At 38.1% G+C, this 15,075-nt stretch overlaps 2 protein-coding genes across 2 annotated transcripts; both read right to left on the bottom strand.

Annotated features, from left to right (window-relative positions):
* Positions 1-6,101: 6,101 nt before the first annotated feature.
* Positions 6,102-8,672, bottom strand: LOC125494202 (uncharacterized). The gene is made up of 3 exons (XM_048637824.1): positions 7,815-8,672; positions 7,083-7,231; positions 6,102-6,288 (listed from the first exon to the last, which is right to left on the bottom strand). The coding sequence occupies exons 1-3, from the start codon at positions 8,670-8,672 to the stop codon at positions 6,102-6,104; spliced, it is 1,194 nt and encodes a 397-aa protein (XP_048493781.1).
* A 795-nt stretch (positions 8,673-9,467) lies between these two features.
* Positions 9,468-10,148, bottom strand: LOC125494201 (uncharacterized). The gene has a single exon (XM_048637820.2). It carries the CDS (start codon positions 10,146-10,148, stop codon positions 9,468-9,470), a length of 681 nt encoding a protein of 226 aa, XP_048493777.2.
* Between the last annotated feature and the right edge of the window lie 4,927 nt (positions 10,149-15,075).

Raw genomic sequence — 15,075 nt, forward strand, 5'->3', positions numbered from 1 at the left:
ATATGAGGAACCCAAAATCAAATCAAATCAAGAAGTAAACACAAATTAATTACAAAACCCACATCAAACTGTGACCCAAACAAATTAAAGGTGTAAAAAAAGAAACTTTAAAGAGAGAAAAATAGGCAAACCTAAAACAAACCGAAACATGAAGAAGGTAGATAAGAGACCCATCCTTTGCTCCGTTAAGAACGAAAATCCGAAAGAAAAAAAAATCAAGAACTCATACCTCCCAACCGTGATTTGAAGCTTGGTAACGTAGATGATGTTTGATTGTGAAATTGGGTTCATATGGGGAAGAAGATTTGATCGCAATCGCAAAAGAGGAGAGAGAAAATATGAAAGAGACGTGAAGAACAGGGGAGAAAATATGAGAACTTGTGGCTACAGCTGGTAAGGCCCCTGGTAGCACGTGAAGGGTGCGTGGAGGATTGAGTTAGGCAGATCACGCGAGGAGCACGTGAAGTTGAAATGAATAGTGAATTACGTCCTTTTGTGACTCAGAACACTATTGAAATAAAAGCTAATAAAGCTTTACCTTAAGCAACAAAGTCGTTAAACTAATAAAATTGATATTTAATCATTTCAAGATTCAAGAAGGATATAAAATAACATACTTTACACAATTAAAATAACAAAATGATAATCTCATCATATACAGATTCATAGTATCAAAAACTATACATACCCACGCCGAAAAGCATGAGTCAGTAATTCATTCATAGATGATCAATCTCCAGCTTAGAATCAATACTTCGTTAATCAAATGGATTGTTAACGAAATGTCCAAATAAATCCTTAAGTGTGCATCCTCTCATAGTGAAATCAACCAACAATATCTATCATTGCAGAATAAGCAGACCTATACTACACATATTAAATGCTAATTCAACCATAAGCAATGCAAGTAACTTCAAAACAGTATCAACCATAAAAAGAAGCAAAATTCGATTCCAAACTCGCCAATTTCACAGCGAAAAAAAATTGAACAGTAATTATTCGATCAATGATATTCATAATCTTGTAATTATTCAGAGATCACGAAGAAGAATTAGAACAGCATAACAAAAACAACAACAAAATTCGAAAAAAAGAAAAACCCTAACCGAAAGAATCGACGACTCCGACGATGGAAAGAGGATGACGACAATTTTGACAAAAAGAAAAACCCTAAAATTTGAGATTTTCTCTCTCTAATCAAGAGAATTAACTCTTGAAAGCCTTCGCCTACTTCGCTTCTTTCTCTATGTAAAAACCTTCTTTTCTGAAAGAGAATCGTATGGCTTAGGAGGGAGAAGAAAAGAATTGAGAGATAGAGAGACACAAAGAGAGGAGAGAGAAGCAGTGAAGACTGAAGAGGAGGGAGAAGAAAATTGTGCGGTTGTGATGAAGTTAGAAATGGAGGGCTGAGATTGTCCAAGTGAAATGAATAGTGAATTTCATGCTTTTACCACTCATATCACTATTTAATTCAATAGTGTTTTGTTAGAAACTTTTAAAAGCTCTAAGATTGTAAAAAGGAAAAGAATTATTTACGGGTGCATCTATGTATTAACTCGTCTATATAGTGTAGTTTAGTATTAAGGAATTTATAGATAGCAGTGTGTCGAGTTATGCAGTATGTTAGAGTATAATTGTCCAACAAATTTCATAAATCGTAAGTGGTATGTTTTCTAAGCACTTGTGTATGTATGTGAAACAAACTTTTAAATATAATATAGCCTTTGAATAGATCATTTTGAAATCGCAAGATAATGCTTAGTGCAATATATTTCACATCAAATAGATTTTGCGACGCTTAAGAATGTTAGTAATTTGAGTTTAACTGAATTTGAACTCAAATAATGATCTGTCAATTTTTCTTTGCTATTTGCTTAAAAATGAGTATAATGATTTCATTGAAGTTGTGTTGGGTTGTGAATCTGAATGTATAGTTACCTATAGTTTAGAAAGTTATGGTATTCTAAATAGGAGTTTACAAATAATAGCATATATAGTAAATTAAGGAGATGTTCAAGTATTTAAATGTGTATATAAAATACTTAATTTTTAACTAAATGCAATACATATTTGTTTTCATAGGGTTTTGTAGGAGCACAATAATTAGTCGTTGTCACTTTATCTAACAGCGTCTATTTAGAGGAAGAATTAATTGATACATGGTAGTGCCAAAAAGTAGAATATTTGGAAGCGAGCTATCAAGCGTAGTAACAATGAGAGTGAGTTTAGTGTTGAATGAAACAAAGCCATTGCTTCTTCTACAAACTTTAAAGTTTATGCATGAAAATATTAGATTAAGTTTTTTAAAACAAATTTTAGTTTATATTTGTACCTAAACACATTTGCTCTAAAATAGTTATTGAGTATAGACGGTTTACACAAGCTATTATCTTTGCTTTTTTCAAAATTTGTTTTGAATATGCATTCTATCTCATATAGTTTCTAAATATAATGATTGGAGAAAGGGAGAAGTTAGTTAAATTTAACAAATTTGACTACATATTCTAGTGCATTTCTAACTCATGTGGGAATTATGTTGACACCTTGTTTTTGTTTTTACTTACAATGTTCTATACAGTAGTTAATGTCTAGACATACTTGAATTTCAAATGTATTTTCCACATGCCGACATATATATTTATAGTCTCTGTATGTCGATAGTCTGTGTTATTATGGTACACTTTTCCTACAACTATTTAGGATCTGGTGATATTTGAGTTGATGCGTTTCTTTTATTTGAATGTGTTCATCATAAAAGCTATTGACGCAAACATATTAAAAGCATTCCAAACGACATATATGCAACACGTGTCTTTTTGCATACGGTTTTAACAGAATTCTAGTAACGTAGAGCGCTTAGTGTACAATCATAATGAGTATAACTCGACATAATACGTTTTTTTAAACACATAAGTATTTGTTATCGTATGTAAATAGAAAGTTAAAGGAATTTATACAATAGATTAGATGAGTCTTAAAAAGAAGTATGAGATGATTGATTTAAATATTGCTAAATTGGTAGATAGTGAAAATGTGAGAATTTGCTTAGTCAAATTGAAAGCGTAGGAAGAATATGCCTATGAACAAATGGCAAAGAGTATTTAAGCATAATATAAACATTGGCGCATAATTATAAATAAATGAGATTTTAGTAAAATTAAGTATGCAAACTTGATAAGTTAGCATGCAAAGTTAACATTACAAATCTGGTGGGCTAATGCTAGACCTCATGCAAAGTGTTTGCACAACCAAAAGGAAAGTTTAGAGTACAGATCCCTCTACTTTATGGTAGAGTTTATGCAAAGTGTTTTTGCACCAAAAAGGATCAAATACAGAAGCTTAATGCCTAATTAATGTAACACATACCACTTGCTATTGCAAAGCTAAACTGAACATTTATTGGCAAGCAGTAGGGGTGTCCTATAGGAACAAAGAACATGATTTAAAGTTAGCTAGACAAAAGGTCCTTGTTCCTATTAGAAGCCCACATTATGCAAAAAAGATAGAGTGATTATCTGAGTTGTATTAATTCCAACGAACACCCTTCGGAACCCAAGTCAAGATTTTGTTCCGAGCAAGCGCGGTTCCTGGTCCGATTTGTAGGAGGAATGGTTTGGTGCTGAGCCGATGTGCAATTGGTTCAAAATCGAATATCCCCTGCATCAGGACACGCAACACTGTTTAGATGCGTTGTGTTTAATTAACAGAGAAAGCTGATTTAACATCAAAAGTATAGTGGAAAACATGATTTGGATATAACAATCATGGTGCTATGGCAGTCCATGGAGTTATGTGCTAATTACTGCAGCTCAGCATAGTTGCATGAAGGTTTGTAAATAACAGGATGCTACTGAGCTCAACCCTGTTGATTTGGTTGTTAAAAGGTACAATATAACGCCTACAGAACCATTTCAGCGTGGAGTTTCTGCAACAATTGTTTGAAAAAGGGTAACAAAAAGGAAGAAGATATCTAACTTTATGTGATTAGGCCATTTACTTCTTAGTTAGGCTGAGGAGAGCATAGTTAGGTAGCTCCTAAAGCAATTGTGCTTGTATTTAGACATGAAGTGTTTCAAGTTTTTCAGGCCAAGGGGGTGCTAAGAGGTGTTAGGAAGCCCAGAAATTAGTTTAATAGCTCAGCTTGCTGCCTTAACCAAAGTGTTACTCATAATTCTGTTAAAGTGTGCAAATGTGTAGTTAAGTGTAAGGGCAGCAGAATTAACGACCATGATGTAAAGCGCAATTAAACCAAACAACTAACTATTATGAAAGACATATGCACTTTCAGCAGTAATCTCAGCGTATATCTCAGACGCGATAATCTTGAAAAGAGCTTCACACTCTTGTGTGAAAGCTGTGAAAGTCATCTCTCCAATGCCATCGGTAGCTTTAAATTTGAAAGTGATTCTGTATAAAGTAAATGGAACAAATAGATCAAAAAGTGTAAGTAAATGGTACGTGTGAAATGGTGCATTGATGCAAGAAGTACCTAGGTGCTGCTATGCATCCTTCTTTATTGCAGAACTTGCATGTGAAGCAGGCATCGCAATCCACTTCAGTTCTCTTACCACAGTTGTTATATCCAACATATGGGACAATTTACATCGTTCGGGCCCTGGAATGGTAACCTTAATCCAATGTTTTTCCTCTTGCAGAGTATTTCCGACCTGTGTTTGGGAGGACAATTCTAGTTCGTAATTAGATGGCTTACTCTACTAAGGGGTACACGACAGTGCGGTTTCTCAACAAAGAGAACATTGCAGAACAAAAAGTTGTATAGGTTACCTGTTTTAGCTTGATCGATTCAATGGAGAGGATTTCATTTTGTTCGGAGGGATTCCGAACCTCATGGATGCGTGCCATCCTTGCAAGTACCAGTGCACGATTCTCTTCAGACCTACAGGCATGTTCAGCAGTACATAAGATATAGGGTAGCTGAAGTAGTAAATGAGAGCTAGTATGCATTGAAGGGGAAAACCATTTGCACAACGCATTTGCTCTATCTCCAACTGGATTTCGGTAAAACACAGTTGCCATAGTAGTTAATAGAGAAAATCCTGAAAGAAGGATATGTGAGTCAAAGTTTGAGTACAAATGTGTATATCAGACAACACTTTGCAAGCTGGTATTTATTAGGCTTATCAGAATTAACATAGAGTTTGTGACTGTATGAGAGAGAGGTTATTTAGCAGCATCAATCTTTTCATGAGCGGAACACATCACATGTAACAAAGGCGTAAAGTCAAAATAATGCATGTATTAAAAGTATGAGGTAGATTTATAGCTTGTTTTTCATTTAGCTACATAGTGTGGAAGGCATGACCTTTGTGGGTAGATGGTTTTAGAGACGTAAAGCCAACGACACTGGCCCAACCCATGATTTAAGGAGGTTGGCTTCTGTCCCTGTAAGATCATCCCACACTGAAATGGTCAAGGGTTGTTCAGTGCTGCAAGAGAAAAGAAGATGTTCATTAGTGTTTGTGTCCTAATTGTGAAGGATATGAATGTGTGAGGAAGTAATTCAGACCTATGGTCAGTAATGACTATCTCTCGCACTTCATGTGCAACACCAGCTGAAGTCGTGATTGCTCGGGTATCCACAACAAATAGCACAATGCCCAGCACATCTAAAAAGTGGAAGAGAGATAGTTAAAATAAGCGCACATGTTAAAGTAAGGAAAAAGAACAAGGGTGCGCACCATATCGATCACTGGCATCAGTTGTGCAGGGAATAACGGGTATTGGTTGGTATTTAGGTTCTGCAGCCTTAGCTTCAGGATCTAAGTCTTTGATCATGGCTTGACCGCCAAAGCTCATCTGGCAATCATCTTCCCGGGTAACGTAGCGACCCAGCACTGGTTTTAGGGGTGCATTTGCGATCTCATACTCATGGTTATTCTTGAAGACAGATTCATATTCCTCAATCTGATTTTCAAACAGTGCTGCGCGCATTGTATTACCTTACCATTTAAATGAGTGGTCTGTCAAGTAACTATTTATAAAGTAGTGATAGATTAATATTAATGAGCATAGCTCAAATAATACCTTAAATTGCTGGCGAGAGTAAATAAAGGGAAACTATCGATTGGGAGTTGGAAAATCTAAATGTAGCAAAATGCAGTATATACTAAGGCAATTACCTTTTCATCCTCAAACAGGAGTTGTTGGTAGCGAGTCTTTTTTTGAGGGGAAACCAATGTACGTGATTTTTCTTTAAGCTTCACTTTTACCTTGTATGCTTTGGTTGTGGGAGTTAACTTATCGAGGTAAGTTTTCTCAGGTTTCATGCTGCAAGCAAAGATGGATACACACGTGTTAGGCAGAACTAATATGTGCTATAGTTAGGCAGGCTAAGTTCAGACATTTCTACAGAGGGCCATTATTTTAAAAGTTCTAGCTAAATAAAGTAGTTTTTTGGATAGATTGCAAGGAATGTGATCTAGTTTAGGAATACACTTTATGGTATTGCACATGATAAAGGTACAGAACAGCTTAGTTAAGTCAAAGAGTAATCTGATATGCTAGCAAAATATAAGAGAGAATTATGAAGCAAGCATTTTATTATGATAATAAGAGTACGTAAATCAGCGGGATGGTTCTCGTATGTGACACTAATAAATTATTTGGAAGCTTCGAATAACTGTAATTCTATTTAGCTAACAAAGAGGCATATATTGAAAGTAATATGCGGTTACGGCCATTTGAAAATCGTGACTTCTTTAAGTGCTAAGCTGTATCAAGAACACAGGTAGCAGGTGCACACTTGCAATTTAAGATGTTTTCAAAAGCTTTAAAGTTAGAAAGTGTGAAGACGCAATGATATTTAACAATTTCAAAATACACTGCTACTTATTTTAGTAGTAAGTCATGATAGGTGTAACTTAAGTCCTTCGAAGCTAGTTGTAGTAGAGGTGCAGCTGGATAGCACATTTAATAAAAGCGGTAAATAGATTTTAAATGGCAGTATTCAACAGAGCGATCAGGAAAGTATCTGCATGAGTGTGAGTAGGGATTAGGTTGTTTAGAGTGGTGTCATAGAAACCTTTGTAAGACAGAAAATGAATATTGGTTAAAGTGGTTACCTGAGGTCTTGTTTTTTTACTTTGCTACCAAGAAGTAAGTGGAATAGCAATGCAGTAGGAATCACAGGGGAATCTGGAAAATCTCGTGTAGCATAATAAGTGTAGCATAAAGTAAATGCTTCAAGAACATGAGTAAAAAGAGGAGTGTACTAAGCAAGCTCACCAAAGCAGCTTAAGGATGCAAATTAGACGGTTCTTAGTTGATTTCTGGATTCGCATATGTATGAAGCCTGGACACATGAAACACTGTAAAAGTGAGTATGACTAAGAAGAAACAGAGCTATTAGGAAACATACAAAGCTGATATAATTTAAATGTACCATGGTGGAACTTACCATTAGTTAGATGTTATTATATAATGTCTGCCTTTTCTAACACTTTAAATGAAACAACATTCTTAACAGTGGGAGTTTGATTATGTGAAGATGGGCTAGACAGTACTTTAACTTTATTTGATTTACGTGCACGAGATAAGCCTACATAGAGCTGGCCATGAGAAAAATAAGGTCGATGTAGGTACAATCCAACCTGATTCAAGGTATGTCCCTGTGACTTGTTAATAGTCATTGCAAAACTAAGTTTGATAGGGAATTGTTTTCTTTGAAATTGGAAAGGATAGTTGACTGAGATGGATGGCCTGAGATTTATGCGGGGCAAAAACACATACTCGCCTCTGTGATGGCCAATAATTATGATACATTCAATTATGTTTGGCAAGAAGCGCTTACAAACCAGTCGTGTACCATTACACAGGCCAGCAGCTGGAGCAAGGTTTCGCAGCAGAATGACTGGGCTGTTTTCTTTCAAAACTAATTCATGCGGGCTCATACCACCTGGGCAGAGGGTGTTTAGGAATTCTGTTGGACACATGTTGCAAGCATCATCAATAAGCATATCAAAACTCTTGTAGACCACTGGATCTCCAGGGAACTTGGTTATGAGATCGTTGTTTAGTCCATCAACATCTTCCTTCATAGGAGTTAAAATTGCCCGATCTGTGAAGAAGTCGTCAGAAAATGGACCTACACTTATCTCTGGGAAAACGCTTCTTACAAGCTCATCCACACCATTGGAATTTGTATCAAATGGCATCACAATTTCCGGCGGTACTTGAACAGATGCAATTTCAGCTGTTTGGAGCGAGCCATTCCCAAGGTCAAGTAAGAATTCAGAAAATGGCTGGTCTTCTCGCGCACGCATATTTTCAGTTAGGCTGAAATGGGTCAATGTGGGCCATAGGGTAGATGACACAAGGCTAGCTTCAACAACTTCATTTTGAGTTTTTTGTGGTACAACTGGCAAAACTTGACGGAAATCACCACCAAAGACTACAACTTTACCTCCAAATGAGACATTGGGGTCACATAAGTCTCGCAAAAGTAAGTCAAGCGATTCTATGTTTTCCTTCCGAGCCATTGAAGACTCGTCCCAGATGATCAAGGAAGTTTCTTTCAAAAGGGCTGCGAGGCCGCTTTGCTTTGAAACAGTATGATCTAGAGGTATTTTAAACCGGGAATGAGCCGTTCGACCAGTTACAATGTTTGCTGCAGCAATGCCTGACGTTGCTACAGGTAAAACAATTTTATTCATCAACGAACTTCTGCATATAGTGCTTGATAATGGTACGTCTTCACCGTTCCTCCCGAGCCATCTACAAAGAAGGTGTCAGGTTTCTCTGTTCAAATGTGCTCCATAATAGAATTGAACGCCTCTTGTTGCTTGTAGTTTAAATGTACCCGTGCTTCTTTGTACTCATCCGGTATTGATGCATCAAGTGCATCAATAATATCTTTAGTTCTTCTAATTTCATCGCTCTCAGACCCCTTCAAACCATGCAGTTCAAATTCTTGCAAAGTTTTACCCATATCCTCAAGGAGTTGTTCAACAGCTTTTATAGTAAGAAGCGCAATCTTTGACGTTTCCTGAGGAAACTTCCGCGCAAAGTCTTCGGAAAGGTGACTGTAGAACTGTTGCCATAGGGCTAGAGGGTTGCTAGGCTTACAGAAAATTAAGATTGTCGTGAACAAACGGCGCAATGCACTTGGCATTTGAACACCAGAGGCCTCTTCCATGCACTTGACAATAGAATAATCTTCCTCAAGTAGCCCTAATTTCAATGCTGCTTCTTGGAACGTCGCACAAAGGTAGCCATGCACAGTGCGCAGGTCATCGAATGATGTGGGTCCACGCACATGAGCTAGAAGCAGGCGTAGAAAGTACCGTTCCCCTTCTGCTGGCGTAACAAATATCAAGCGGCCAACAACAAACTTTTGCCGCACTCTTTTAGTCCATGTCTTTGCAGAAGTAGTCCACACATAATGTTCTGGAAATTCCGAGTATAAGAACTGTGCTGCACCGTTTTCAGTTGCATTCATTTTGAAGAACTCAGTAAGCAACGTTTGAGATCTTACATGACAATCCCACAATGCGATCAAGTTGTTCTTTAGGATTGAATTGTACCGTTTGTGCATTGGGCAAATGAACTTGAAGAGGGAGCACAGGAGGATACATTTCAAAGAGATCAATTGAAAAGATCCTCCATGAAGCCTCGCATAGCGAAACCCAACACCCAGTTTGAAACTGTGTAATTTCATCAACTGGTTTGACGTCTTTCCGATTTGACACAGCGAATGATATTTTGTCATGGCCTTTGTAAACATACTTGTATATGTATTTCACTGCTTGGATGGTCGAGCAAACTTCAACATTTAAATGACAATCAAAGAGAGCGGAGAGATAGGGATTATATGGAATAACCCATCTATTGTCCATGGCGAACTTGCTAATGATTGGATGTTGGCCATCATTTCTCCGCCTGTAAAGCGGGAAACCATTTTCATGTGTACTTGTCTCTTCTCTAAACGTCTTTGGATAGCCATACTTACATGTGCCTGGGCTACTCTTGTGTTTCATACAAGGGCACTCAGTGTTAGCTTTGCCACAAGGGCCATGCATCATGTGGCTTAAAACAATTCTCTGCAAGTGAGGGTTGCTTTCTGGAGGAATTTCAGCACTTATGAACTTGTCAAATGCATCAGGTTCTTTGATTTTGTAAGATGGTTTCATAATTAACAATAAATGTGCATGTGGCAACCCGCGTTTTTGGAACTCAACAACATATTTGTATGCTGCAACCTCACCCAAAACATTGTCCTCGACAAGTATTTTCTTCAACTTTAGCAGCTTCGCACGGAAATACGTGCAACTATATCTGGCCGATGCTGAGCAAGTTCACCTGGAGCAAAATGATCTTTGATTTCAGGCCAGTTCGGATTACACGTCATCGTAATAAATAGATCAGGCTTGCCATAGCGCTGCACCAAGGCGAGTGCATTTAAGTAACGGCGCTTCATGTCACGAGGACCCCCCAGGAAGTTAGGCGGGAGGATAACTCTATTCCCCACATTTGCTCCACTATTCTCACCGCCTTTAAAGCAATCCAAGATGCCTTGATACAGTTCTACCCGGATTGTTGCCTCATTGTGTTTAAAAAAATCCAGCTGTGTGTTTTCCAGCTTCACATACATATCAACAATGAATTGTTGAAATAAGCGGCACACTCGCAAAATGTAGTTCCGAGGCCGCATTTGCAAAAGATATGCATAGTATGCTCCGCAAGAAATTTGAGTCCTAGTTGTTCTGACCTGTGTCGCAGCTACAAAAAGAGAATGTACAATGCTTGTTGACGTAAGCATATGGATGAAGGCGAAAAAGGTAAAAAAGGGAGTCAAGAAAACAGGCTAACCAGCAGCTTCAGCAGTTAAGAAGTCATCGACATCGCCAGCTAATGCAGCAGCGATATTTTGCTGAGCAAGGGCACGGTGCCTACAGCCACCATTGTCTGTTTTCTTAAGACCGTGGTGCCAACCACAATCGCCGTAGGGGCGAAGCAAGGGATACTGCAGGGGATCATAACAGCCATAGTAGTGCATGATCCTATGCTCGCGTTCAGCCTTACCGTGAACAATAATATGGGGTCCACCAGTCGCACTGGTTGCAGAATCTTCAGCCCATATTACAACGACCTCTTCAGCAGTAGGAGCATTATACACGCTCTGGTCAAGCACAGGGTCTTTTTTTAAGCATATTTTTGTATTCTCCACAACATCAAGATCACGAGGGGATCTGAAAAATTTTGCGTAGGGGTTGTGCTACATGATTTCCATCAGAATAGCGATCACATCAAGCCTCAATTCAGGGAACAAATTCAAGCGGTTTTTTGATTCATGTTGAGCATCGTAAAAGTATAGTTGTAAGAATTTTGGGTTATGGTCAGTAGGCAATATATTAGGTATGAAGTGGTAGATTTGGCCATGTAACTTGAATACATAGATGCCTTTCTGAGTACATGAATCAAAATCACCACCTAGAGAACTAAAAGCAAAGAGATTATTATAGAGGCGTGCATATGTTCTAAATTGCACAGCATCATCATTTTGGGAAGTAAAGAGTCTAATGAGTTCTGATGGGAATGAATTTGATGCAATCTCAACTTCGCCATCTGAACAGCAAAATCCAAGCGATTCAAAAACAAATCTAACTGCAGAGCACTTAGAACAGCTCTCTAATAGAGGTAAAGTCAGCGCTGCTGTTGGCAATCTTCTGACCAACGTTAATAGAAGCCCCAACTGAGTTACGGAAGAATACCTATTAGCTGACTATACATAGTATATATCAAGTAGAAACTCAACCATAAAAGGTGTGAAGAATTGGTCTTTACTTTCTGTTTTTTTCTTTTGCCGCTTTACTCTAGCCTGTTTGGGCGGTGTCACAGATTCAGGTGCGTTACCTAACATGCGGGCTGAGTTATATTGTCTAGGATTGACAGTCGAACTTAGGAAACTTTGAGGACTGTCCTCAGATGCGTTTTCTTGTAAAGCCCGCATGCGTTTAGTGACATTGGTCCTGGGAAGCTTTGTATTACCTGTTGAAGCGATTCTGTTAAGTCTCTAAACACACATGGAAGGAGTAATAGTTAGCCTGTGGAACATAGGAAAAGTGTCTAGCATAAAGTGTAGCTGTGACAGAAGAGGCACACATAGTAGAGTACGGAGAACGGTTCAGTTCATGATGAGCATTTCACTGCAATGTATAAGATTTGCTTGCAACTTGAATAAATAGATTAAATGGATCATAGAACAAGGCATTCTAGCTCCCATTAGACAAAGAACTATATTATGCATTCACATGTACAATAGATAGACGATAATTCTCAGCATGATTTTTAAGTAGGAGATGTTGAGAAATACCCATACTAATGGTTCCTAGAGCCGATTAGCCCAAACGTCACACTGTGTTGGAAAGGTGAGCACTCTTTGAAGCTAGAATAGCATGCCTGCATATGTGAAATACCACAGAGAAACAAAATAATCATTAAATATAAAGCCTAACTATGGGAAGGCAGAGCGTTAATAGCTAGTAAGATTTCCACAAAAGTGAGCACACCAATTGAAACAGTCTAACCCTAAATAACATTTTTTGGGAGAGGTGTGAGAGAGGGAGAGTGCGAGGAGGCAAAAAGTTATGTGTCGGTTTTTTACAGGTGACAATTTCCATAGGACAATTGGATATATTACACCTTCTGAACCTTGTTTTGTTTGTGGCACAATTATATAAAAAGAATTCGTTGTCAAACGTTTTAACGCCTGTAAAGTGTGAGTAAGGGTACTGAATAGGCACTGTAGTACCAGCCAAGAGCGTAATGTTTACAGTTAGCAATACAGTAGCACAGAGTCATGCTTGAACATTTAGTGGAAACATCGAAACACGTCGTTATTTCAAAGCTCAAATAGTTATCAAACTCATTTGTGATTAATAGAAGAACAAGGCGAGAAGTACGCAGGCAGCGTAAATGAAAACAACAAGAGCAATGCAGTAAACAGCAAGAGAATAGATAAACTTCCATTAACCGCATGAAAATGCGCAAAATATGTTACAACCCATGTAAGGGCCAAGAACAAGCGTACATATTACAAGAGAATACATAATCTTCTAGAACAGCTATAACTAACATAGATAGCACAACACTAAGGACCTAAGCAAACTATCAAAGAGTGGAGCGTAAAACATGAGGTACTTTCCCTAATACAAAAGACCAAGAACAGGGACCCATCGCAACTAATCCTAACAACATAGACAGCTTAGATGCCTAGCATCCATCTTTCTTAGCACGCTTCAGAACAGTTTCAAGCTCAGAGGGAATAGAGAGTAGAGGAACTGCAGAGTTTTGGGTAGAACTTGACACATTGCCAAATGATGATCTGGCTTTACGCTTCTTAGGTGGAAAAGGAGGCGATACCATCGTAGGTATCTGGAACTGTTTGCCGCGTGGAGTCAAGCAATCTTGTTCCACAATCAGAGGGCTGTATAGGTTCTTGAATGTTTAACACACGCTCTTTGGTAGTTAAGTAGCTCTCTCTTTCAAGAGCACAAAGAACAACTCCGTAGTTGGCAGCTTTGTAATTCGCATCAATAATAGTGAAGTTATATTGATGCATCATGAAAGTGATTGCCTTCTTTGCAACACTTTGTTTGGAATCAGCCAACGTAGCACAGGCATCTCCAAAGATACATGTTATCCCATGTGCATTGTGGGGACATGTAACTGTTAGCCATGCAGTGTGCCTAGAATCGTCAAAGAATATACTTTCTAGCGGAGTTAACAAAGCTTGAGTGTGCTTGACCACCATAGGTAAGACACTCATGTAGTCAAGTGTAATGTGCCTAATAGAACGGGAAGCATCTAGGTAATCAACTGCAGATGGCATCTTGCTGGGAGCCCTCTCTCAACAGCTTCTAGTTCAACTCTCTTCAGCCTATAAAGGTGGCCACACCTATCAAGCACGCGCTTCTTTCCAGCTATGAAGTCCTCAACATGAACACCATATTTATTAATGAGGTCATGAACAACTTTTTTCAGCAACTTTGTCACATGATTCATCTAGGCTGGCAGCCTCCCCACCAACATACACATAAGCAACTGGACCACACTCTGTCCTCACAGCTACGCAGGCGTTGTTCTTAGATAAGTCGAGAACACCATAGAAAGGAACTTGTAAACTTAGGCATTCAGTGATCTGCCTTAGTAGAGGTTGGAATGGGATGCACATTGAATTTAGCGACATACTAATAACCTGTCAGGACAGAACAATAGGATTTACAGCAAATTACGTTCACACATAGCAATTACACAAAGCAAAGCACGTCGCTACACATCAGGCTCTTCCTATATTCCACCACAAGCACAGATGTAACGAAGCATAAAGTGAAACCAATAGGCAGAACAACAATAAAGGAAACCACCAACACAACAACACATACACTTAGCAAAAGCATGCTGTGCAAAAGATAGTTAACAGACAACGACAGCTTGTTAAGAAGAGAACAATATTGTGCACAAAGAAAAAGAATTACCAGGAGCTGCTTTCAAACTTGGCTAGCAGCAGTATGTGGAATAAATAACGAATCCTACAGTAAAGAACAAACACAATGAGCTTAGAAAGCAGCGGAAAACTGTAATCAACTGACTAAGTTATAACATTCCTCGTAAACCAGAGAAGACAACCGCATTTCATTTTCTGTTTCAAACAGAAATTATAAATAAGAAGAGCACATACACAAATAAATAGCATGACAATAACGACCGGAAGATTGAAAGAATAATTAGGAAATCACTCCAAACACATGCTATTTATTTGTAATCACTCTAATCTAATCAAAATATAGGAAAGATTAGCCACTCAATTACTAATCAAAACAACAAGGTAGAAAACAACTATGACAACAAACTGAACAAAAGCATGGCTAATTGTACACGTATCAAACAAAACAACAAGAAAGAAAACAACTACAACAACAAACAGAACCACTAAACAAAAGCAGGATTAACAAAAGATACTCTACAAATAACCACACCATGTTTTAAAAGAAACAAGTTGTGCATATGAAGTAGAACAATTACCATAGGCTGTTTTGTAATTTGCCTAGGGCTGGT

Source organism: Beta vulgaris, chromosome 1 (genome assembly GCF_026745355.1).
Source record: "Beta vulgaris subsp. vulgaris cultivar EL10 chromosome 1, EL10.2, whole genome shotgun sequence".
Taxonomy (NCBI): Eukaryota; Viridiplantae; Streptophyta; class Magnoliopsida; order Caryophyllales; family Amaranthaceae; genus Beta; species Beta vulgaris.

Excerpts from the sequence above, each read along its gene's own strand:
- LOC125494202 (XM_048637824.1), bottom strand. The coding sequence starts at position 8,672 with ATGAATAAAATTGTTTTACCTGTAGCAACGTCAGGCATTGCTGCAGCA. Across the intron at positions 7,232-7,814 it reads TGTGTAATGGTACACGACTG|TACACTCCTCTTTTTACTCA; the intron begins GTTTGTAAGCGC and ends GAGCTTGCTTAG. Across the intron at positions 6,289-7,082 it reads GTAAAAAAACAAGACCTCAG|CATGAAACCTGAGAAAACTT; the intron begins GTAACCACTTTA and ends CTTTGCTTGCAG.
- LOC125494201 (XM_048637820.2), bottom strand. The coding sequence starts at position 10,148 with ATGAAACCATCTTACAAAATCAAAGAACCTGATGCATTTGACAAGTTC.